Source organism: Callorhinus ursinus, unplaced genomic scaffold (assembly GCF_003265705.2).
Source record: "Callorhinus ursinus isolate GAN/ISIS: 27379988/994484 unplaced genomic scaffold, GSC_fseal_2.0 scaffold119, whole genome shotgun sequence".
Classification (NCBI taxonomy): domain Eukaryota; kingdom Metazoa; phylum Chordata; class Mammalia; order Carnivora; family Otariidae; genus Callorhinus; species Callorhinus ursinus.
The window spans coordinates 689,672-712,779 of NW_027397181.1; the positions used below are offsets into that span (position 1 = coordinate 689,672).

General features: G+C 46.5%; 2 protein-coding genes across 9 annotated transcripts in view; one reads left to right on the plus strand and one right to left on the minus strand.

Annotated features, from left to right (window-relative positions):
• Positions 1-23,108, plus strand: part of ZXDC (ZXD family zinc finger C) — a 105,893-nt gene that overhangs the window by 42,986 nt on the left and 39,799 nt on the right. For 2 of the 4 annotated variants that reach the window (XM_025860265.2, XM_025860266.2), the window contains one exon: positions 753-2,398. The exons of the other annotated variants lie outside the window; for them this stretch is intronic. In XM_025860265.2, coding sequence (XP_025716050.1) covers positions 753-839 — 87 coding nt within the window. In that variant the 3' untranslated portion in view covers positions 840-2,398. Of the gene's footprint in view, positions 1-752; positions 2,399-23,108 lie in introns of those variants that run through there. 4 annotated transcript variants of the gene reach the window in all.
• CFAP100 (cilia and flagella associated protein 100) overlaps positions 2,670-23,108 on the minus strand; it is a 50,836-nt gene continuing 30,397 nt past the window's right edge. For 3 of the 5 annotated variants that reach the window (XM_073889860.1, XM_073889862.1, XM_073889859.1), the window contains 7 exons: positions 23,058-23,106; positions 22,821-22,972; positions 9,319-9,393; positions 6,130-6,265; positions 4,915-5,120; positions 3,807-3,900; positions 2,670-2,924 (listed from right to left, as the gene is read on the minus strand). In XM_073889860.1, the coding sequence (XP_073745961.1) occupies positions 2,811-2,924; positions 3,807-3,900; positions 4,915-5,120; positions 6,130-6,265; positions 9,319-9,393; positions 22,821-22,972; positions 23,058-23,106 (826 nt within the window). In that variant the 3' untranslated portion in view covers positions 2,670-2,810. The remainder of the gene's footprint in view (positions 2,925-3,806; positions 3,901-4,914; positions 5,121-6,129; positions 6,266-9,318; positions 9,394-22,820; positions 22,973-23,057; positions 23,107-23,108) is intronic. The other 2 variants (XM_025860271.2, XM_073889861.1) reach the window with 2 other exon arrangements.

Genomic DNA, 23,108 nt, shown 5'->3' on the forward strand with positions numbered 1-23,108 from the left:
AATGAAGTAGCTTATCAAATTTCTAACAGTTCAGCCTTACATATATTTTTTTTAAATCCCTACACATAGTAATTTTAGTTTTCTTGTATTCAAATTAGGCTGTTTAACGTTTTCCTTAAAATGTCAAAGATAAATATCAAGTAGAAGTGCTGGTAGACAGAGGGGGGGTAGGTGGGGCTCACAGATGGCTGGAGTGGGGGTTCCTTCAAATGCAGTTTGGGAACGTGCATTCAGAAAACCTCACGGATGTCAACTCCGTTCTGCCTGGTATTCCCACTCATGAGATCGTTCTTAAAGAAATCTGGTAGTGTACAAATAACTGGCCAAAAAATGTTCGCCATCGCCTTGAATCTAATGCTGTGGGGGTGTTCTTCTAGCAGGAGGAGGTGGCTTAGGTGGGCGGTGGTGTAGCTGTTGATGATACCCACAGGCAGTCAGGAACTGGGAGAGGCGCTTCCTCATACGGAGTGGGGGAAAGGGTTATGAATTAAACAAGGACAGTCACATTTCTGAGGAGACCTGCAACACAGTATCATTGAGTTCACTTTGCCTTCTTTTTGTTTATACGAAAGTTTCTTTCTTCAAGGAACATATGTGAAAATAAGGGGAAAACAAGTTCGCTTCAGGAAAGTGAGAGGTGCCCTGCGGGTTATGACGCTGGTGTGTGCAGCCGCAGCACTGCCTTCTGGGAGGTGGTCCTGCGCCGCCCGAGCCCCCAGCTCTCCTGCTCACGACTCTGCTTGGTTTTTCAGGAGGTGCTTCCTGCAGCTGGATGGGCTGCTGGGCCTGAGGAGGTGCAGTGTGCAGGGAGCACCATCAACCTTCGGGACCTGCAGTAAAGCGACCCTCTGCCCCGGGGACAGTCTGTGGCCCCTGGACTCTGTTACGTGGTCTTATAGGCCTGGGGAGGACCCCACTGGGTTTAAGCTCAGGAGGCTAGCTGAGTTCCTCGGAGACTTTGGGGCATGTTTCTCAAAAATGTTTTTGTTACACTTTATCAGGAACCAGTTTGGGGCAGTATTTGTTGAAATCGCCTTACATGAACTGAGGCAAGGACTGCCCTCAGGGCAAAGCACAGGCCTTTCCTGGACTTGGCCTTGCGCAGACACCCCTTGTCCCATTTGATCTAAGCCATGGAGCCCCTGCTGTATTAGAAAAACAGACTTAGGCAGGAAGTAGGGTAGAGTATGGATTCCTTAGCCAAATAGGACTTCAACTGTAGTAAAAGCAAATGGGATCTTTCACTTTCTGTGTTTTAGCATTTGGCCTGAGAGAGATCCAGAAACTGTTTCCCCTTTCTGAGAGCTGTTTCCCAGCCCCTTGGGTGGAGGTTGTGGTTGGGCTGATTCTGTCACCCCATAGGGCAGAAGTGATCCTGTTGTCATAGTGAAGCCAAATTCGAATCCCTGTTTTGGCAGAGCAGGCGGGCAGCTTGTATGAGGGGAAGGAGATGGGGGTGTAGAAGGGGACACTGGGGCCCTGTTAGCGAGCCCTCCACAGAGAGGCCAAATTTAAAGCTCCTAATTTGGGGATGCTAGAGGTAAAACTTTACATTTTTCTAATTCTGTATTTGGGCGTTCATGTTAAATAATAATTTGTCCGGTTCCTAAAGTCATGGCCTGAGTGCTCTGTTACGTGTAGGACAGCGAGAGGGGCTTATATATGCTTGTCGAGGCCGCAGGTGTGCATGTACTATGTCACCGTATGTTTTCACACAGCGCGGTCTGTCCTGCACAGGGGCGAGCTGATAACCTTGCACATGTTTATTTGTTAGCGAGACTGGCCATGGGGCCACTCAGAAATGCTGTTTTTAGCCTTGTGCCTTTGAGACTTACGTTGATTCAGATGCTGTTTTGGTTCTTGGACTTGGAATTGTCCAAACTCTGCCTGTTCTGTGTTTCTTCATTTCTTGAGTTTTTGGCCTTTGGCTTTTGGAAATGACCCCAGCATTTGGTGGTGAGTCCTCTTTCTTTCCTGCCCTGAGGTGCTGTCTATCCAGGGTGCTCCTCTACCGAGAGGAACTTGGTCCCCATTTATAAACAGTTTTTACCCACAGAACTCTGTGCTGCGTCACAGACTAAAGTTTTGTGTCCACCTGGCCCCTCAGCCTCCAGGTCTCCCAGCCTCCCTCCACCAGCAGCCAGCCTGCCTGCCAGGGTGACCTTGGGGCTCGGGTGGCCTGGTGGCCACACTGCACTGTCCTTCTGATGGGAGGAGGGGCCGGGCCAGGGAACAATCTCTCCAGGGTGGGTCGCTGGAACTTTCCTCAGAACGTCCCCTGGGAGTGTCCACCACCATGATGTCATTGGTACTGACTGTCAGTTTTCTGGGCACTGAGTTCCCTAGTGGCAGTGGGCCCAACTTGTAGTACAAATGAATAAAAGTTTTTGTATAGTCATGTGCTGACGGTGTCACTTGGCTTTACGTCACAGAAGTGTGTGTGTAGTGTGGGCGTCATGTTTTGTCTTCAGTCAGTAGTGAGAACTCTCTCATCCGCCTATAGCTTTCTGCCTCCTTTTCTTGTGGAATTGGCTTTTGTGTCTCAAAGCAGCCACCTTACGTGAGGGCCAGGATGAGCTCCTTCCTCGAGCATGGCCTTGGGGTTCAGGGATTAGAGGGCAGGATGCGGATATTGGAATCAGCCTGCCTCCTTAAACAGGCCATCGGGCCACCAGCGAGGGGGAGTTTATTTCACGCGAGTACAGAAATGTACAGTGGGAGGCCGGGAGGGGCCCGGGGACATGGTGACAGCCGCCACAGGCCAGCCCACCCTGCCCCTGCTTCCTGCTGTTGTCCTCGGCGCCAGGAGCCTAGGTGAAGAAGAGCAGCTCTTCCTCCTTGTCCTTATCCATCACCACGTGCTCAGGCTCCTCCTTTGCTTTGAGAGCTGGGGGCCGGGAGCGACTCACCAGTCTCCTGCCCCTCTGCAGAGCAAGTGGACTCTGTGAGCTGTGCCTGGAAGCTGGTGAGCTGGGGCTGTGGGGCCCCGGGGACGTCCCGGCCTCCCCGGTCAGCCCGTGGGCTCAGGGCTAGAGCTGCCCTGAAATGACTCGGGAGGGAGTCTCCCCAGCATTTCCAGAGCCTGTTCCCTGGGCTGTGGGTCCCTAGATGTATGTGTGTTGTGGGGCACAGCTGGAAACACGGGGAAGTACCCGGCTAAACAAAGGGAGCCCACTTCCTTCGCTCCGGGGATTTAAGGGGAGACCCCACAGTGTGTGCCGTTCCCATGGGACAGCGTGGAGAGTGCTACTCTATTCAGAGAGCAGCCCCGCAGCCTCATCTGTCTGCCGGGGGCTGTGTCTGGGCTTGGGCCTGCTTTAGGGAGCACACCTCCTGCTGCCAAGGCCAGAAGGAAGTGGCTGTTCTAGCCTGTTCCCTGGGGGGCAGTCAAGGGGAGCTCTAGTGATGGGTGATGAACCAGAGTGATGGGGTCTGGCTGGGGTGTCAGTGGTATGGTGGGACCCTGTGGGGGCTGAGCTGTACCTGGGTAGAGCTGGGAGGGTGCTAGCCCGGCCAGTCACCCACTGGGAGTGCGTATGCAGGAGGGCAGGCAGCCTCAGGGGAGGACTAGCAGAGGAAGCAGGTCCTGAGGGGCAGCAGGGCTGGTGGGCCAGGAACGGGAGACCCTGCTCTCTCCTGGCCTTACTCGGATGGCCCCATCTTTCTTTCCCCCAGCACCTCAGCAATTAGCACCTGCAAGGGGGGTGAGCCAGGCTTGGCTGCAGGCCCCCAGGCCCTCCCAGCCCCACTGTGCCTGGTCATGGGGCCCTTCCCCAGCAGTGACTCCTCGGGGCCACCCTGCCCACCTTCTTCTTGATCTCAGCCTGGGCCCGGGCTTGGGCCCGCTGCAGACGCTCCTCCTGCAGCCGCTTCTGCATCATGACCTTCTCTTCCCGGAGTCTGGGTGCCAGGGGCAGCACAAGACGGATTAAAGACCGGAGGTACCCAGGGACGCTCCCAGATCCCCTTCCCAGCTCCTCACGTGCAGCCGGCAGTCAGGCCATGGCCCTCCCTCTAGGAGAAAACTCCCCTCTCCTCTCCACCCTTCCCTGACAGGCCAGGTTGGCTTCTGCTCTTGTTCTTGGGGGTTCCTGGCTCAGCTCCATCAGCTCCTACCCCTTGGAGGCCCACGTTCCTTGGTACCCATCCCTGGTCACTGGTCACCCTGTGTATGCTTCTGGTCATCAAACCTTTGCCCAGTGCCTGCTCCACCGGGTGTAGGACAGGCGACACAGAGGAAGAGCCCCTGTGCTTGTGGGAGAGGCAAATGGCTCTTTGTAGATGTCTCAGGGCCCTGCATGGAGGGAACCGGGCAGCCCCCCAGGTCAGAGGAGCCAGTGGGTCTGTGGGGAGCTCCCTGGGCCTCCCAAGCTAGGAGGATGGATCCATGCTGCCTGTGTCCAGCATTCTGACACTGCCAAGTGTTCCTTCTTGCCCCTGCCACTAAACTGGGCTTCCTCAGCTTCTCCCTGAGTCTGCATCTTCCCTCCCCTGGGCTCTGGCAGTGCCAGTCTCTCCCTCTCCAATCCAGCAGGGAAAATGGCCATCGATGTCCCTTGTCCTTGGGGTGAGGCTATGCTGTCTCACCCTCACTTTGGCTCCTGGGCTCCCTGAGTCCACATCATCTCCCACTCCAGAAGAGGGGCTACCCTCCCTGGGGCTAAGTTTGGTGGCCTCTTTGGAAGACCCCTGGCTTTGTCTCTCAGCATGGAGCACCAGGGTCCTGTCTTCTTGGTTTGGGAGCTCTTTGAGGACAGGTCTGTATCTGACCTCTGTCCTCAGGGCCAGCCTGGGCCAGCCCCGAGCAGGAGCAGAGGTGTGGAGGGTGTCCTCACCCTCAGGGCCCTCCCTACTGCATAAGGCGTGAGGCGCCCACTAGACCACAAGGGGTGGGGCGGGGGCCTGGGCTCTCACCTCATGCGACGCTCCTTCTCCTTGGCCTTCTCGGCCTCCTCGATCTTGATCGGGGGTACACGCTCCAGGTTCTCAAGCAGCTCATCCAGGTGGTGCTCGATGATGGTCAGCATCTGCACAGTGCCCAGGTTGGACTCCTGCTGGGTCCCGATGCAGTGCTGGTACACATCCAGCACCTTGCGGTTCAGGCTTTCCAGCAGCTTGTCCTGCAAGGGGGCCAGGCCGGCAGAGGGGTCACATGGGCCTCTGTCTGCCCCCCCCTCTGCTCCACAGCCTGCCACACCCAGTGCCCTTGCCGTGACGTGGCTGACCTCCCTGAACCCTGCCCAGCACACTCAGCATGGGAGAAACAGCTTGGACACTTGGATTTTTCTTGGCCAGAGCTGTCCTTGCCCTCCTGTGGTCAGCCAGACCCAGGGTTCCAGCCACCACTGGGGCTCTACCCCAGCTGCCTTGGTGTGTCCATGGGGCCCAGTCACCTCCGGGGCCCTGTTCTGCCCCTGCACTGACCTCAGCTCACCACAGGACTATCTGTGCGGCCCAGGGCAGATGAACTCCCCTTTCTGAGCCTGTTCTGACATTCAGAAAGGTAACACTCCCTACCACATGGACTGGGCATGAGGATTGCATGAGGAACAGCAGACAGACAGGCTCAGGCCAGGAGTGGGGCACAGCCAGCGCCCAGTGAGTCTGTCTGACAGGCAGTGGGTGCGCTGGCCTGTGTGTTGTGGCATCCTGTGTACCTGGCCTGGCCTGGCACACAGTAGGTGCTCAACAGTAATTGAATGAATTAGGAAGCTGGGACCGTGCCTATGGCCCAAGGGCACTGTCAGGAAGGGTGTGCACTGCACCCTGGAACATTCCTGGCCCTCTGTGCCCTCAGAATTCTCTCACTCTTTCAGGCTATCTTGGGGACATGCCTTTTTCCTCTTGGCAGGGTCACCTTCAGACACCTTGTGTTGAAGAAACAGACGTATTTGTTGAGTGAAGGAAGGAAGGAATGGAGGAGGTATGCTGGGCAGCTGAACGGCCAAGGGGCATAAATACACAGGGTGGCTCCAGTTTGGGGACCAAGGGCCTTCTCCAGCCAGTGCCCCTCAGTCAGGCCTACAGAGCCTGGAAGGTGGTAAGGGGCACTGGGTGCTCCCACATGTGCTCTTATCACCCACACTCCCTCCATGCCCGCTGCCCACTGGCTGCTGATCGGGGGCCTACCTCCTGAGCACCCTTGTACTCGCCGAAGTGGAAGACTCGGGCTTTGAGCTCCAGCTCGGCGGCCATCTCCTCCTCCTTGGTGATGGACATCGTCAGTGTGGTGACCCACTGCTTCAGCTGGTTGACCTCCCTGTCCCTGGACGGGGGATGGGCAGGGCCCTGCCCACTCAGTGCAGCTCTGGGCACTTCACCTCTCTCAGCCTCACTGCCCCGCCACTGTCCTGAGGGCTAAGGGGCCGTGACTGCAAAGTGTTTGTGTGCCCAGGGGCCAGAGATGCTGCTGAGATGCAGGACTAAGATTTAAGATTTTAACAATCAACACTACAAAAAAATAAGTAACAGCTTTATTGAGGTATAATTCACACACCTATAAAATTATTTTTAAAATGCACAATTCAGGGGGCACCTGGGGGGCTCAGTCTGTGAAGCATCAAACTCTTGATTTTGGCTCAGGTCATGATCTCAGGGTCATAAGATCGAGCCCTGTGTTGGGCTCCACGCTCAGTGGGGAGTCTGCTTGGGATTCTCTCCCTCTCCCTCTGCCCCTCCCCCTGCTCTTGTGCTCTTTCTCTCTTAAATAAGTAAAAATCTTTAAAAAAAAAAAAAGTACAGTTCAGTAGTTGTCAGGATATTTACACAATTACACAACCATCACTATCATCTCGTTTTAGAATATTTTCATCATCCAGAGAAACCCGGTCCCCATTAGTAGTCACTCCCCATCCTTCCCTTTCCCCCCATTATGTGTCTCTCCTGGACATTTCATAATTGTGGAGCCATACAGTGGTGGCCTTTATGTCTGGCTCCTTCATTCTGTAGAATGTTTTCAAGGTCCGTCCATGTTATGGCATGTGTCAGAACTCCATTCTTTTTTAGGACTGTGTGACAGTCCTGTGTAGATGGACCATACTTTGTCGAAATGGACTTAAGTGGACAAAAATGGTCAATCTTACCTTTTGACTCTTGGGAATTATACTGCTGTAAACATTCATAGACAGGTTTCTGTGAGGACATGTTTTCAGTTCTCTTGGGCACATATTTATTTTTTTTTAAAGATTTTATTTCTTAGAGAGCGCACAAGCAGGGGGGGATGGGCAGAGGGAGAGGGAGAAGCAGGCACCCCGCTGAGCAGGGAGCCCGATGCGGGACTCCATCCCAGGACCTTGGGATCATGACCTGACCCGAAGGCAGCTGCTTAACCAACTGAGCCACCCAGGTGCCCTTGGGCATATATTTAGAAATAGAGTTCCAACAATCAACTTTTAAGTGAAATAATAAACTTGAAGAATAATACTAAATAAAAATCTTTCACAATAATGGCAGACACTGACCATCATCTGTTGGGATTTCCCGAGCAGGAATCCCTGTTCTTAGGGCTGGCATGGGTCCACCCAGTGTGGGCAGCTACATCTGGTCACTCCACCTGGGAGGCCCAGAGGGGCTCTGCCACCCCCATGGTGATTCTGTGGCTCTTCCCCCATTTGTTGATAGAACCCACTGACATTTTCCCAACCCTAAGCAAAGCATCATGGGCTGCTGCTCCTTTGTCCACTGTGGGTCCCATGGCCTGTCACATGCACAGGGGTACAGGCCACCCCCCCCCAGGAACCCTCCAGGCTACACTCCCTGGATTTGGGGTGGAGGGTCAAGACCGGAAGCTTGTGAGTATGATGGGGGCTGAGGTGGGTGGCCAGAGAGACCACATGCAGCTCACACACAGCCCACCTGCCCAGGTGCTGGTGGGGCTCATGCAGGTCACCTGGGATGACAGCAGAGAGCACTTCCTGGGTGTCAGGACCAACTTCCCTGGAACCACATGTGCCCATTGTACGGGCAGATACATTTAGGGTCAGTGGTACTCATCCTAAAGGATACATGATTACATTCAGTTTTAAACTTTTTTTTTTTTTTAATACTTCCTTCACTTTCATTCCCTTAGCTGGTAAGTGTGATCCTACAGCTGGTGCAGTGCTGCTTTGCTTTTGCCCCCCTCCTTTGCTATGTGGATATGGTGGTGCTGGGGGTGGTGGAGGGCTTTCGTTGTTGTTCTATTTCTTATCAGGGTAACTGGGGTAAAAAGATACCCTTTCCCTACTATTTCTCTTTAGATGTAAAATTGTTGGGTCACAATATTTTCTCCTCAACTAGATCTCGCCAATTTATGGGAATGCAAAATCATGAGGGACATACTGCTCAGCACTGATCCTCAGGCTAGCCTGCACATCACCTGTGTGTTTGTCAGAAATACAGATTCTAGGGGGGATTCCAGTGCACACTGAGTCTAAGGAGCACTTCAGTGCTGGAAAAGTGATGTGGTTTCTTCAACAACTGGACTGCAGGGGGACAACAAGATGGAGAGGAAACCTATAGAGCAAAAGGGATTTAACAACACAACCAATTGCAGAGCATGATCTAATTTGGATTCTAATTCAAACTAAGTTTAAAAACTCCAATCACTTATGGATTATGGATATTTAATATTAAGGATTACTGGTTTTTCTAAATGTGATGATGGTATTGTGATTATGTTAAAGAATCCATATCTTTTTTTTAGAGATATCGACGGGCATATTTACAGATGAAATGATACATGCCTGGAATTTGCTTTGAAATAACATGGAAGATGGAGAATTTGGTGGGGTCTAGGTAAAAGGAGATTGGCTATGAGTTGATCACTGCTGAAGCTGGTGATGGGACCTGAGGACTCATGATACTATTCTCTGTACTTTTGTACATTTATATGTATGAAATTTTCTTAGAGCTGTTGGGCTGAATTGCAGAAGTTATAACAAGTTTTTGAAAGGTAACAAGATGATCCCTTCATAAATACCTGGGGACATATAGCCAGAAAGCTTACTAGACTGGTATTAAAAAAAAAAAAAGGCAAACACCACCAAATAGGAATAAAGATCATTCAAAAGACCAAGCAAAAGAGAGTTACCATATTCCTGCAGAAATAGCAGCAAAAAGAACAAAAATTAAAAATTTTGAAATAGAGAAAGATGGCAGAGTAGGAGCACCATGCATCTGTCTCCCCCACTAGATAATGAGTGCACTGGCAGAACCTGTCTGATACAGCCATTTTAGAACTCTGGAGTCTATTGAAAGCTTGCAATTTCCAGGGGAAGACTTGGACAGTAATTGTGGTTAATTTCCACCCATTTTAGCTCTAAGCATATTAACACTTACCCAGCCATCACTCCCAGCCATGTGGCAGGCAGCTGTTCAGATTTTCTGGAGCAACTAGCACACAGCCTGTTGGAGCTAGGGTGGGCAAAAAAGGACCTTGTCCTCCAAATGTTGGAGATCTGTGCCCTGATCCCTGATTGGTGCTTCTGACCACAGAGGTACAAATAAGCAGACGGCCATTGTTTCATCTCCTCTCACTGTTGCAAGCCACCTCCTCACCCCCCACTTGACTTCCAGGGGATTAAAGGGCCAGTGCTTTTTCCTCCCTTCATTTTTTGCTTTTTCCCCCTTGGAGAGCCAGACCTTTAAGACCAAGGACATGCAAAAACAACAACATATATGGGAAAAATTAGTGACCATGCATGCCCAAGGAAAGTCTCAGAAAAGACCCAAGTTTACACTGCAGGATGATTCTCAACACAGAGACAGCCTACAAGATTCATATAAACAAAGACAATACACAATGGAGTAGGGAAATGAAAAATTCACTAAAGGGATTCAAAGGCTGATCTGAGCAGGGAGAAGAAAGAATCAGTGATCTTGAAGATAGGACAATGGGAACTATCAAGGCTGAAGAACAGAAAGAAAAAGATTGAAAAAAGCGAACAGACCCTAAGGAATTAGTGGGACATCATCCAGAAGACTAATATATGCATCATAGGAGTCCCAGAAGGAGAAGAGAAAAGGGGGCAGAGAGAAGATTTGAAGAATAATGGATGAAAGTTCCAAAATTGGATGAAATACATGAATATAAACATCCAATAAGCTCAAGGAACTCCAAGTAAGAGGAAATCAAAGAACCCCACACTGAGACATAATTATAATCAAACTATCACGGGATAATCAAAAGCCAAAGCCAGAGAATTTTAAAAGCTGCAAGAGAGAAGCAAATCATTACATACAGAGGATCTTCAATAAGATTATCAGCAGATTTCTCATTACAAACTTTGGTGGTCAGAAGACAGTGGGCTGGTATAGTCGAAGTGCTCAGAGAAAAAAATGGTTAACCAAGAATTCTGTATCTGGCAAAACTGTCTTTTAAAAGTGAGGGAGAAGATAAGACATTCCCTGATGGCTGGGTGTAATACTGTACCATTTTATCATGTGTAACCACCACTATAGTCAAGATACAAAACTATTTCATCACCAGAAAGTTCTCCATCATGCTGTCCTTTTATAATTAACATTTAGCCTTCTGTGGACACCCCTCCCCTCCAATCCCTAAGCCCTGGCAATCACTAATCTCCTCTCCAGCTCTATAATTTTATCATTTTAAATGGAATCATACAGGTAATGCCTTTTGGGGATTCCCCCCCACTCAGCATAACTTCCTTGAGATCCATCCAAGTTGTTGTATGTAGCGGTTCCTTTTTATTAAGGAATTGTATTCCCTGGTATTTATGTACCACAGTTTCTGCAGCTCTCCACCCATTGTAGGGCATTTTGATTATTTCCAGTTTTTGGCTATTATGAATAAAGCTTCTATGAACCAAAAAAAAAAAAAAAAGATATTCCCTGATGAACAAAAGTGAAGGAGTTTGTTCCATGAGACCTGCCTTGCCAGAAATGCTCAGGGGGGTCCTGCCCAGTGAAACGAAAGGAAATCAGACAGTAACTTAAAGCCCTATGACAGAGTAAAAATATCAATAAAGGTATAATATGGGCAATTTTAAAAGCTAGTAAAAATGTATCACTGGTTTGTAACCATACTCTTTTCTACATGATTTAAGAGACTAATACATTTAAAAGAATTTTTAGTTTACGTTTTAGGGAACACAGTGTATGGAGACCTAAGTTTGTGACATCAGCAACCAAAGGGATGAAGATGGAACTGTAAGGGAGCAGAGTTTATGTATGTTATTAAAGTTAAGGTGGTATGATTCAAATTTGAGTGTTAACAGCTTTAGGATATTAAATATAATCCCCATGGTAACCACAAAGAAAACAGCTATAGAATATACACAAAAGGAAATGAGAGAGGAATTTAAACATTACCAACAATCAACTAACCACAAAGAAAACAGTATTGCAGGATATGAAGGACAAAAACTATAAGGCATATACTAAACAAAAAGTACAATGACAGAAGTCCCACCATATCATTAATTACTTTAAATGTAAATAGGCTAAACTCTCCAATCAAAAGACTGAGACTGGCAGAATGGATAACACATGATTCAACTATATGCTGTCTACAAGAGCCTCACCTGAGATCCAAAGATGCAAATGGGTTGAAAGTGAAAGGATGGGGAAAGATATTACATGCAAATAGTAACCAAAAGAGAGAGCAAAGGTAGCAATACTAGGATCAGACAGAAAAATTTCCCAGAGACAAAGAAGGACCTTATATATTAATAAATGTCCAATACAACAAGAAAATATAACAATTATAAACATGCACCTAATGATGGATTACCAAAATATATGAAGCCAAAACTTACAGATGGAAGGGAGAACTAATTCTATAATAATAGAGACTTTAATATCCCCCTTGCAATAGTGGAAGAACAGCAGACAGAAGATTAGGAAACAAAAGACTTAAGCATTGCTTAAGATGTAATAGACATACACAGAAAACTCTACCCAACAACAGAAGCATATACTCTCAAGTGCAAATGGGGCATTTTTCAGGATGTCCCAGATATTAGGGCCACAAACTAAGTTTGAATAGATTTAAAAAAGATATTATACAAACTTCTCTGTCAACAACTGGAGGAAGTTGGGAATTGTTAGCAAAACTGGAAAATTTCACAAAGTTGTAGAAATTAAAGAACACAATTTTTTTAAGATTTTATTTATTTACTTGATAGAGACACAGTGAGTGAGGGAACACAAGCAGGGGGAGTGGGAGTGGGAGAAGAAAGCTTCCCATGGAACAGGGAGCCCAAGGCAGGGCTTGATCCTAGGACCCTGGGATCATGACCTGAGCCGAAGGCAGATGCTTAATGACTGAGCCACCCAGGTGCCCCTAAAGAACACATTATTAAACAACCAATAGACCAAAGAAGAAATCATAAGGGAAGTTAGAAAAAAATAGAGATGAAGAAAACTGAAAACACAACAGAGCAAAACTTATGGGACACATAGCAAAATTTATGGTGCTAAGGGGAGAATTTACTACAATAAAACTTACATTTAAAAAAGAGACCTCAAACTAACAACCCAACTTTACAACTTAAGGAATTTCTAGAAAAAGAACAAATTCAACCCAAAGCTAGTGGAAGGAAGGAAGGAATAAAAAATTAGAGGAGTAAAACAACATAGAGAATAGAAAATAATCAGTTTTTCAAAAAGATCAATAAAATTGACAAACCCTTAGCTTGATGGACTGAAAAAAAAAAAAAACTGAAGTTACTAAAATGACTACTGGTCCTACAGAAATAAGAAGGATTAGGAGAGATTACTATCAGCTGTGTGCCTCCAAACTGGACCACCTGGATAAAACTGACAAATTCTAAGAATCACAAAATCTACCAAGACTAAATCATGTAGGGGGGCCTGGGTGGCTCTGTCGGTTAAGTGTCTGCCTTCGGCTCAGGTCATGATCCCAGGATCCTGGGATCGAATCCCACAACCAGCTCCCTGCTCAGCAGAGAGTCTGCTTCTCCCTCTCCCACTTCTCCTCCTCCCTAGTTCGTGCTCTCTCTCTGTCACTCACTCTCCCTCAAATAAATAAATGAAATCTTTTTTTTTATTTTAAAAGATTTTATTTATTTTTTGACAGTGAGAGACAGCAAGAGAGGGAACACAAGCAGGGGGAGTTGGAGAGGGAAAAACAGGCTTCCCGCTGAGCAGGGAGCCTGATGCAGGTCTCGATCCCAGGACCCTGGAATCATGACCTGAGCTGAAGGCAGATGCTTAACGACTGAGCCACCCAGGTGCCCCAAATAAATAAAATCTTTTTTAAAAAAGACTAAATCATGTAGAAATAGAAAATCTGCATAGGCCTATGCCTAGTAAGAAGATTGAATCAGTAATCAAAAATCTATTACTAATCCTTTTTAAACTTTTCCAAAACATTGAAGAGGAGGGAACACCTCCTAATTCATTATATAAGAGCAGCATGACCATGATATGAAAACCAGTCAAAGACACTTACAAGAAAAGAAACTATAGACCAACCTCCCTTATGAACATTCATGCAAAAAAAATCAACAAATGTTCTGCTAGACACTGGCTGGCACTTAGGATTCTGGAGGAAACAGGTGACACACACTTATTAGCATATGGAATTCAGTCAAATATTAGAAGGATTATACTATACTTATATTAGAAGGATTAGAAGCAAGTGGGACTCATTCCTGGAATGCAAGGATGTATTATCAATCAGGGTAATACACCACATTAACAGAATGAAGGAAAAAGACCACATGATCATCTCAATTGGTGCAGAAAAAGGATTTGACAAACATGATAAAACCCTCAGCAAAATAGGGATAGAAGGAAACTACCTCCATGTAATAAAAGCTATATATGAAAAGCCCACAGCAAACATCATACTCAGTGGTGAAAGACTGAAAGATTTTCCTCTAAGATCAGATGGTAAGGATGCCTGCATTCACCATTTGTATTCAACATAGTACTGGAAGTTCCAGCCAGAGTGATTAAGTAAGAAAAAGAAAGAAAAGGCATCCAAGTTGGAAAAGAAGAATAAAATTAGCTGTTTGCAGATGACATAATCTTCTATGAAGAAAACCCTAAAGACTCTACAATGAAGCTGTTAGAATTAAATGAATTCAGCAAAGTAGCAAGACACAAAGTCAACAAAGTAAAAAAAAGCTGTTAGAATTAAATGAATTCAGCAAAGTAGCAGTTGCAAAGTCAACAAAGTCAACAAAATGCAGTTCTATACATAAATAATGAAAACTCTGAAAAGGAAAATAAAAACAGTCCCATTTATAATAGCATCCAAACAATTCCACTTGCAATAGCAAACAAAGTTAAAAACAGAAATACCGTATGCTTCAGCAATTTATACTTTTGGGAGTATACCCAGAGGAATTGAAAGCAGAGTATTGAAGAAGCATTTGCACACCCATGTTCACAACAGCATTATTCACAATAGCTAAAATGTGGAAGCAACCCAAGTGTGCATAATGGATGAATGGAGAAACAAAATGTCTAGACATAAATGGAATATTATTTAACCTTAAAAAGGAAGGGAACTCTGACACATGCTACCACATGAATGAACCCTGAAGCCATTGAGTGAAATAAGCCAGTTACAAAAAGTCAAATATTTTATGATCTCACTTCTTTGAGGTACTTGGAATAGTCAAAACCTTTAAGACAGAAAGCACAGTGGTGTTGCCCGGGACTGAGGGCCAGGAGAATGGAGAGGTATTAGTTACAGGGATAGAGTTTCAGTTTTACAAGGTGAAAAGATCCAGGGGTTTGGATGGTGGGTACAGCTGCACAACAACATAAAGGTACTTAGTACCACTGAACCAGACACAAGTGGTTAAGATGGTAAATTTTGTATTATGTGGATTTTATCACATTGAAAAAGGAAATAAAGTGAAATAGAGACCCCTTTTGCCCCCACAAACTCAAGAGCGATGCTCTGCTAGACCCTGGCTGGCATTTAGGATCCTGGAGGAAACAGGTGATACATACTTAGTTCCAGTTCCTATATGGCTATCTGGCTTTTTTTTTTTTTTTTTTTGAGGTGGGGAGGGGTGGGGGGTGGAGAGAGAGAGAGAATCTTAAGCAGGCTCCATGCCCAGACTCGGCAGACTCGGGGCTCAATCTCACAACCCTGAGATCATGACCTGAGCCCAAATTAAGAGTTGGACACTTAACCAAGTGAGCCACCCAGGCGCCCCCTTGGTACCTGGCTTTTTGTTCATTTTCCTTGTCTGCTTTGGCATTGTGGCTTGTTCTGCTCACTCTTAAACCCCGTGGGAGGTGTGCTGTGTGAGCCCATCTCCCTGCATGTGGGCCTGGTCTTTGTTTCAGCACAGGGAAATTTTCATCCGTCACTACACTGGCTTTTGCCCCTCCGTTCTGTGTGCGGCCATCTGGAATTCCTTCCACATGAGCCCTACATGTGTTCTCCCCAGGGTCCTATCACTTCATCTCCCTGTCCTTTCCCTCAGAGTTCTGGAAGCTGTCACCAGCTTAATTAACATGGTCACCCTTGCCCACTCAATGGCAGGCTGCATCCAGTCCTCATTGTGGTCTTAGCCCCTGTGGGCTTGTCTGCACCCAGGTCTGCCTCTCTAGCAGTAGCGGTGCAGCTTCTTGGGAGGAATTAAGATGTTTGTCCTGATTCTTCAGGATTTACATTTACTTGGATTTCTCATACGCATCCCTTAATGAATGTATTTTCTCATGTTTCTGGTGACATTTTCCTGTTTGTGTGTCCTTTGAGCTGCACGTTGGGGCAAGTCCAATACCAGGGACTTCAGATGAGTTGTGTCATTTTGATCATGTGTCCAGATGAAGCCTGGGCTGGAGGTGGCGGATGTGCAGGCTGGGTTTCCCCTGAGCCGTGGGGACTCATGTCTGAGTGGCAGCCTGGTTGCAGGTGCCTAGCATGGCTGCCAAGCAAGGTTTCACCTCAGCCAGATGTCGGCACTGGCATGTGCTTTCTGGAGCTTGTGGTGCCCCCTGTGTGGCTGGTCTTGCTCTGGGGGCCCCGGCTGCTGCAAAACTGATCTTCATTTTCACCTCTGGCTAACTGCAGCGACAGGGTGTCTGAGTTGCTTCCTGCTCATTTTCTGACATACTGGCTGGGCTGGGTTTTCCTGGAGGAAGGTTTGCATGGTTTCCAGGAGGGGATGCAGGCTTAATTTCTCTTTTCTGATCTTTTAGCCAATGTGGCAGAATCTGAGAGAGGTTCCATTGGGCTTCATCTCATCTGAGCAGCTCTGCTCATTCTTCTCCTGGGTCCCATCACCTCTCTGGCTGCTGGCAGTGCCGAGCTGATGCTAGTGTTCAGGCTCTGCAGCTTCCCCCACGCTGTCCTGGGGTCCTTGTTCTCCTTCTGTATCCAGGGGTCCATCTTCCTGGGCTGGGCTCCCCTTGGCCCTCACTGGAGGGACTGTGGTTTGAGCATCTCAAACAGATCACAGCAAGGCGGGCAGAGAATGGGGCTAGGACCCAGCACACAAAATTCAAGGAAATGCTCACCCTTGGGGTCACACATGCACTTCTCTAAATGTTGTGCCATGGGTACCTCACCACCTTACCCCAGTCCTCCCTGGCCAAGAATGAATGATGCTGTTCTCTCTGCCAAGGAGGCAGGACATGGCTCATCTGCCAAGGAGGCAGGACATGGGCCCTTATGCACCCAGTCAATGTAGAGAGGCAAGTCCTTCAAAAGTCCTAAATTTGCCAAATAATTCTATTATTGAGATTTAATTGAAATATCCTTAGGGCACCCATTTTGTGTGCCATTTGATGAGATTTGACAAATTTATACACCTGTGTAAGGACCAGCGTTATCAGGACACAGAACATTTTCATCGCCCAAAAATTTCCTCCTGCCCCTTTGTATCAACTCCCCCCACCCTTCCCCAGCCACAGGCACCCAATGGGCTGATGTTGCCGTTTGTTTTTTCCCTTATGAGCAAACCTCTAAGATGGCCCCTAATGACACCTGCCTCCTCAAAGGTATTCACACCTGGAATGTGGGCTGAGCCCAGCAGCTTGCTTCTAACCAATGGAATGTGGAATGGGATGTCACTTCTGCAATTAGGTTACATAAGATCATGACTTCCATCTTGCTAGCAGACTCACTCTGTTGGCTTTGTGGCTTGTACACTTTGAAGCAGCAAGCTGCTGTATCAGAGAGCCCAGGTGGCAAGAGACTGAGGGGGGCCTCTGGCCTACAGCCAGCAAGGGGTCAAATTCTGCCAACAGCCACATGAATGAGCTTGAAATTGGCTCCTGCCCCAAGTGCAGTCTTGGGATGACCTCAGCCCACCTACCACCTAGACAGCAATCCATGAGAGCCTCCACAACAGAGAAGCCAGCCCAGCTGAGCCCAGATTCCTGATCCACAGAAAGGGTGAAATAATAAATGTGTGTTATATTAAGCCACCAAGTTTTGGGATGATTTGTTATGCAGCAACCGATAACCAATACAACTGGTTCTAGCACTTCAAATGAATAATTTAGTAAGTCGTCTTTGGTGCCTGGCTTCTTTCCCTCAGCACAATGTGTGTGAGGTTTGTCCATGCTGTTGCCTGTGTTAATAGCTTGTTCCTTTTTTAAGGCTGGGTAGATTTCTATGGTGTGTAATGGGCCCCTTACATGTCCACTCCCTAATCTCAGGACCCTATGGATGTATTATATTATTTGGCAAGGGAGAACAAAGGTGGCAGATGCAATTAAGGTTGCAAACCAGCTGACCTGGACATGGGGAAATGATCCTGGATTGTCTGGTCAGGCCCAGTGTCATCATAAGCGTCCTTATAAATGGAAGAGGGAGGCAGGAAAGAGAGTCGAGTGAGGGGGCGTGAGAAAGAGTTGGCTGGCATTGCTGGTTTGAAAATGGAAGGGGCCATGGTGGCCTCTGGAAGCTGAAAAAGATAACAAAAAGATCTCCCTTTCAGCCTCCAGAGAGGAACAAAGCCCTGCTAATGCGTTGATTTTAGCCCAGTGAGACCCATTTTGGAATTCTGGCCTCCAGAACTACAAGGGAATATATTTGTTCTAAGGCACTCTGTCTGCAGTCATTTGTTATAGCAGCAACAGACATCTCATGCGCACGGCTTGTCTGCTCCCCTGCTGTGGGCATATGGGCCGTTTCTTTTCTTTTCTTTTTTAAATTTTATTTATTTTAGAAAGAGAGAGCAAGCAAACAAGCACAACAGGGGGAGGGGCAGAGAGAGAGAATCTTAAGCAGCCTCTGTAGGGGAGCACAGAGCCCGACATGGGGCTTGATCTCAACCCTGAGAACATGACCTGAGCTGAAATCAAGAGTCAGACACTTAACCAACTGAGCCACCCAGGCGCCCCCAGCATGTGGGCTATTTCTAGTTCTTGCCTGTTATGAATAACTTCGCTGTGAAGAATCCTGGGATTTTTCTTTTTTTTGTATGTTGTCTCTAATACAGCCACACTTCCAACGTTGAAACAGACTTTTCATTTGCTGTTGTATATGTTTTTTAAGAGACTTCATCTTTAAAAGCAGTTTTAGGTTCATGGGAAAATTGGGCAGAAGGTATAGGGTTTTCCTAAATATTCTCTCCTCCCACCTGCCTTCCCTCACCATCGACATACATTTGTTACAATCAATGAACGTACACTGACACATCATTATCACCCCAAGTCCTTCGTTTCCATGAGGGTCCACTCTTAGTGTTGTGCATTCCATGGGTTTTGACAAATGTATAATGATATGTATCCATCATTAGGGGTATCATACAGAATCATTTCATTGCCCTAAAAATCCTCTGTGCTCCATTTACTTATCCCTCCTTCCCCCCAAGCCCTGACAATCACTGGTCCTTTCATCATTTCTATAGTTGTCCTTTTCCAGGATGTTCTACAGCTGGAATCATACAGTTGTAGCCTTTCTGAAAAACCTTCTTTCACTTAGTAATACGCTTTTAAGATTCCTCCCTGTCTTTCCATGGCTTGATAGCCCATTTCCTTTTAGCACTGAATGATATACCCTCATTGGGTTGTGCCAAGTTTGTTTATCCATTCACCTACCGAAGGACATCTCAGTTGCTTCCAAGTTTTGGTAATTATGAATAAAGCTGCCATAAACATCTATGTGCAGGTTTTGTGTGGACATATGTTTTTGACTCCTTGGAGTGTAATTGCTGGATTATATGGTAAGAGTATGTTTAGCTTTGTAAGAAACTGCCAAACTGTCTTCCAAAGTGGCTGTCCCATTTTGCATTCCCTCCAGCCATGGATGAGAGAGTTCCTGTTGTTCAGCATCCTCACCAGCATTTGGTGCTGTCAGTCTTTTGGATTTGGGCCATTGTAATAGGTGTATATAGTAGTATCTTACTGTTTTAAGTTGCAATTCCTTAATGACATCTGATGTTGAACATCTTTTCATATGTTTATTTGCCATCTGTATATATTCTTTGATGAAGTGTCTGTTCAGGTCTTTGGCCCATTTTTAATAGGTTGTTTATTTTTTTATTATTAAATTTTAAGGGTTCTTAGTATATTTTGGATAAAAGCCCTTTATCAGATACATATTTCATAGATATTTTCTCCCAGCCTGCAACTTGTCTTCTCATTCTCTTGACTTTCATAAAGCAGAATTGTTAATGTTCATTGAATCTAGCTTACCAATTCTTTCTTCATGGATTGTCACTTTGGGATTGTGTCTAAACATCACCAGATCCAAGGTCATCTAGATTTGCTCCTATGTTATCTTCCGGGAGTTTTATGGTTTTACATTTTACACTTAGGTCAATGATCTATTTTGAGCTAGTTTTTAAATGAAAGGCATAAAGTCTGTTTCTAAATTTATTATTTTGCGTGTGGATGTCCAGTTGTCCCAGCACCATTTTTTGAAAAGTTTATCTTTGCTCCATGATATAGACTTTGCTCCTTTGTCAGAGATCAGTTGATTGTATTTGTGTGAGTCTGCTTCTGAGCTCTCTATTCTGTTCCACTGATTATTTGCCAGTAACACAGGGCTTGATTACTGTAGCTTCTTTGTAAGTTTTGAAGTTGGATAGTGTCAGTCCTCCAACTTTGCTCTTCTCCTTTAATAATGTATTGGCTATTCTGAGTTTTTTCCTCTCCATATAAACTTTAGAATCAGTTTGTCAGTACCCACAAGATAACTTGCTGGGATTTTGATTGGGATTGTGTTAAATCTATAGATCAATTTGGGAGGAACTGATATCTTGACAATACTGAATCTCCTTACCTATAAACATGAACTAGCTCTGTTTATTTGATTCTTTGATCCATCATCAGAATTTTGTGTTTTTCCTCATATAAATCTTGTACATATTTTGTTAGTTTTGTTTTTTATTTTATTTTATTTTTTAGAGAGAGAGATTGTACAAGTGGGGGAGGGGGTGGGAGGGGCAGAGGGATAGGCAGAAAGAATCTTAAGCAGGCTCCATGCTCAGTGGGGAGCCCAACTCAGGGCTCAATCTCATGATCCTGAGATCATGACCTGAGCTGAAATCGAGTCAGATGCCCAACTGACAGCCACCCAGGTGCCCCTTGTTAGTTTTATATGTCAGCATTTCTTTTTTTGAGAGTGCTAATGAAAATGGTATTGTGTTTTCAACCTCAAATTCCACTTGTTCATTGCTGGTATATAGGAAATGAAGTCTTGTATAGTAACTCTGTATTCTGTAACCTTGCTATAATGGCTTACTAGTCCAGGAGTTTTTTGATGATTCTTTGAGATTTTCTACACAGATGATCATGTCATCTGGCAACAAAGTTTTATTTACTTCTTCCCCATCTGTATACAGGTATTTCTGCTTTTCTAAACTTCGTATTAGGCCACTTCCCTTCTATAAAAGACCTACATTAGTACCTGCTAACCAAAAGAAAACTAAAGAGGAAGACATCCTTGCTTTTGTTCCTGACCTTAGTAGGAAAACTTTAAGTATGATGTTAGCTGTAAGGTTTTTGTACATGTTCTTTGTCAAGTTCAGGAAGTTCTCTATTCCTAGTTAACTGAGAGCTTTTATTATGAATGGGTGTTAGATTTTATCAAATGCTTTTTCTTCATCTATTGATATAATCATGTGATTTTTCTTCTTTAGCTTGTTGATATGAGGGATTACATTAATTGATTTTCAAACATTGAAACAGCCTTGCATACCTGGAAAAAATCCCACTTGATCATGATGTACAATTCTTTTTTATTCATTGTTCAATTCAATTTGCTAATATTTTGTTGAGGATTTTTACATCTGCGTCCATGAGAAATACTGGTCTGTAGTTTCCTTTTCTTGTAATGTCTTTGCCTGGATTTGGAATTAGGTTAATGCTGGTCTTACAGAATGAGTAAGTATTCCCTCTGTTTCCATCTTTTGGAGGAGATTGTAGAGAACTGGTAAAATTTCTTCCTTAAATATTTGGTAGAATTTGCCAGTAAACCCATCTGGGTCTGGTGCTTTCTGTTTTGAAGGTTATTAATTTTTGACTCAATTTCCTTAATAGATATAGGCCTATTCAGATTGACTATTTGCTGCATATATTTTTAAAAGTATATATATATATATGTATATATATACACATATATATATAATTTTTTTCTTTTCCCTTCCCTTCCTTTCCCTTCCCTTCCCTTTTTCCCTTCCCTTCCCTTTCCTTTCCTTTCTTTTCTTTTCTTGCCGAGATAGGGCAATTGAGCTCATGGCAGTTAATGCATATAGGCCATGACTCTCCTGGAAATAAAAATGAAGCGTTGGTGCTCAGGGATGGCTCAGCTGGCTAAAGACCAGCTACTGGAGCGCATCTCCAGGATTCTGCTATACATGTGTGTATATGTATGTGTCCTCCTGCCAGGTTCCTGGAATCTGGGAGGCTGCCTGCATCTCCCCAGCTCATCTCTCTCTCTCTCTCTGAGATGGGAGTCACCCTGAAAAATGTCAGTGATGGAACCCTCCCCTCCCCCAACCCGGTCAGCCCTTGCAGGAGACCTACATGCAGATCTGGGTGTTTTTCAGGGTGACTCCCAGCTTTCTAGGAGACACAATCTTGCCTGAGAGCGCTAGTAGTTTGCATCACCTGCAGGAGACTCAGGGCGGGAGATTCTCCATGGCAGGATGTGGGACAACAAGACATGGGTACTTAAGAACATGACTCCCTAGGGGGCATCAAAGCCTTGGGCTGGCTTCCACCTTAGGTCTTTGCACTTGCTCTCCCGCTGCCTGGAACCCTCTTCCACCAGATCTCTGTGCAGCTTCCCAGGCTCAAGAAGTGCCCAGGTCGAATGAGGCTTTCCCCTAGAAGCCTGCCCTGCCCCTCCATTTCAGCCTCCTTCTCATATCACTGTCTATTTTCCTCTGGCACATGTCAGTATCTACAAGTCACATCTGTGGGCCAAATGTCAGCTCCATGAGGCAGGGCCTTGCTTATCTTTAGAGAACCTAGACCTGAGCCTGACCCAGAATAGGAGCTCACCCCATGTTTGGGTGTGAAGGGATGATTCCTTGCTCCTGATGGGCTTCACCTAGTACCCCAGCCTGACTCGGCCCAGCCCTGCTGGGCCTGGTGTCAGCAGAATGCACCGGGGTGGGAACTCCTTGATGCCTGCTGCTGGCTGAAGGCTGCTCTGGGTGGGGAGGGAACCAGCCCCATGTGGCTCCACCTACCTGACCTCTTCCCACCACCCCCCCAGCTCCTCTGCCCAAAAGGACATGCCCTATCCCCAGAGTCATCCGGTAGAGCTTTCCAGAAAAGTGGAAGGTAGTACAGGGCCAGGGCCTTGGATGGGAGGGTAGGCAGCTGTACAGCTCTGCTCCTGGTGGTTATGGGAGTCCCAGGATGACAGCCAGTGATGGAACCCTCCCCTCCCCCCACCCAGTCAGCCCTGGCAGAAGACCTACATGTGAATCTGGGTGTTTTTCAGGGTGAAGTTCAGATCATCCAGGGCCTCCTCCATCTCCTGTGTGTTCTGGATGAGTGAGAGGTTCTGCTCCTCTAGCTTCATGAAGATGTCCAGGAGCTGCTGGGGCTCTGTGAAGTACAGCTCCAGCTCCTGCAAGCAGAGCCATGTGGGCAGGCTGACTGGGCAGCTCAGGGGGACCAGCTCCTGCAGCCCCGCCCAGAGTGGGGCCACTGACCTCTCCGTCGCTGTCTGGATCCTCATACATAGTGGAGATAGAGCTTGACCT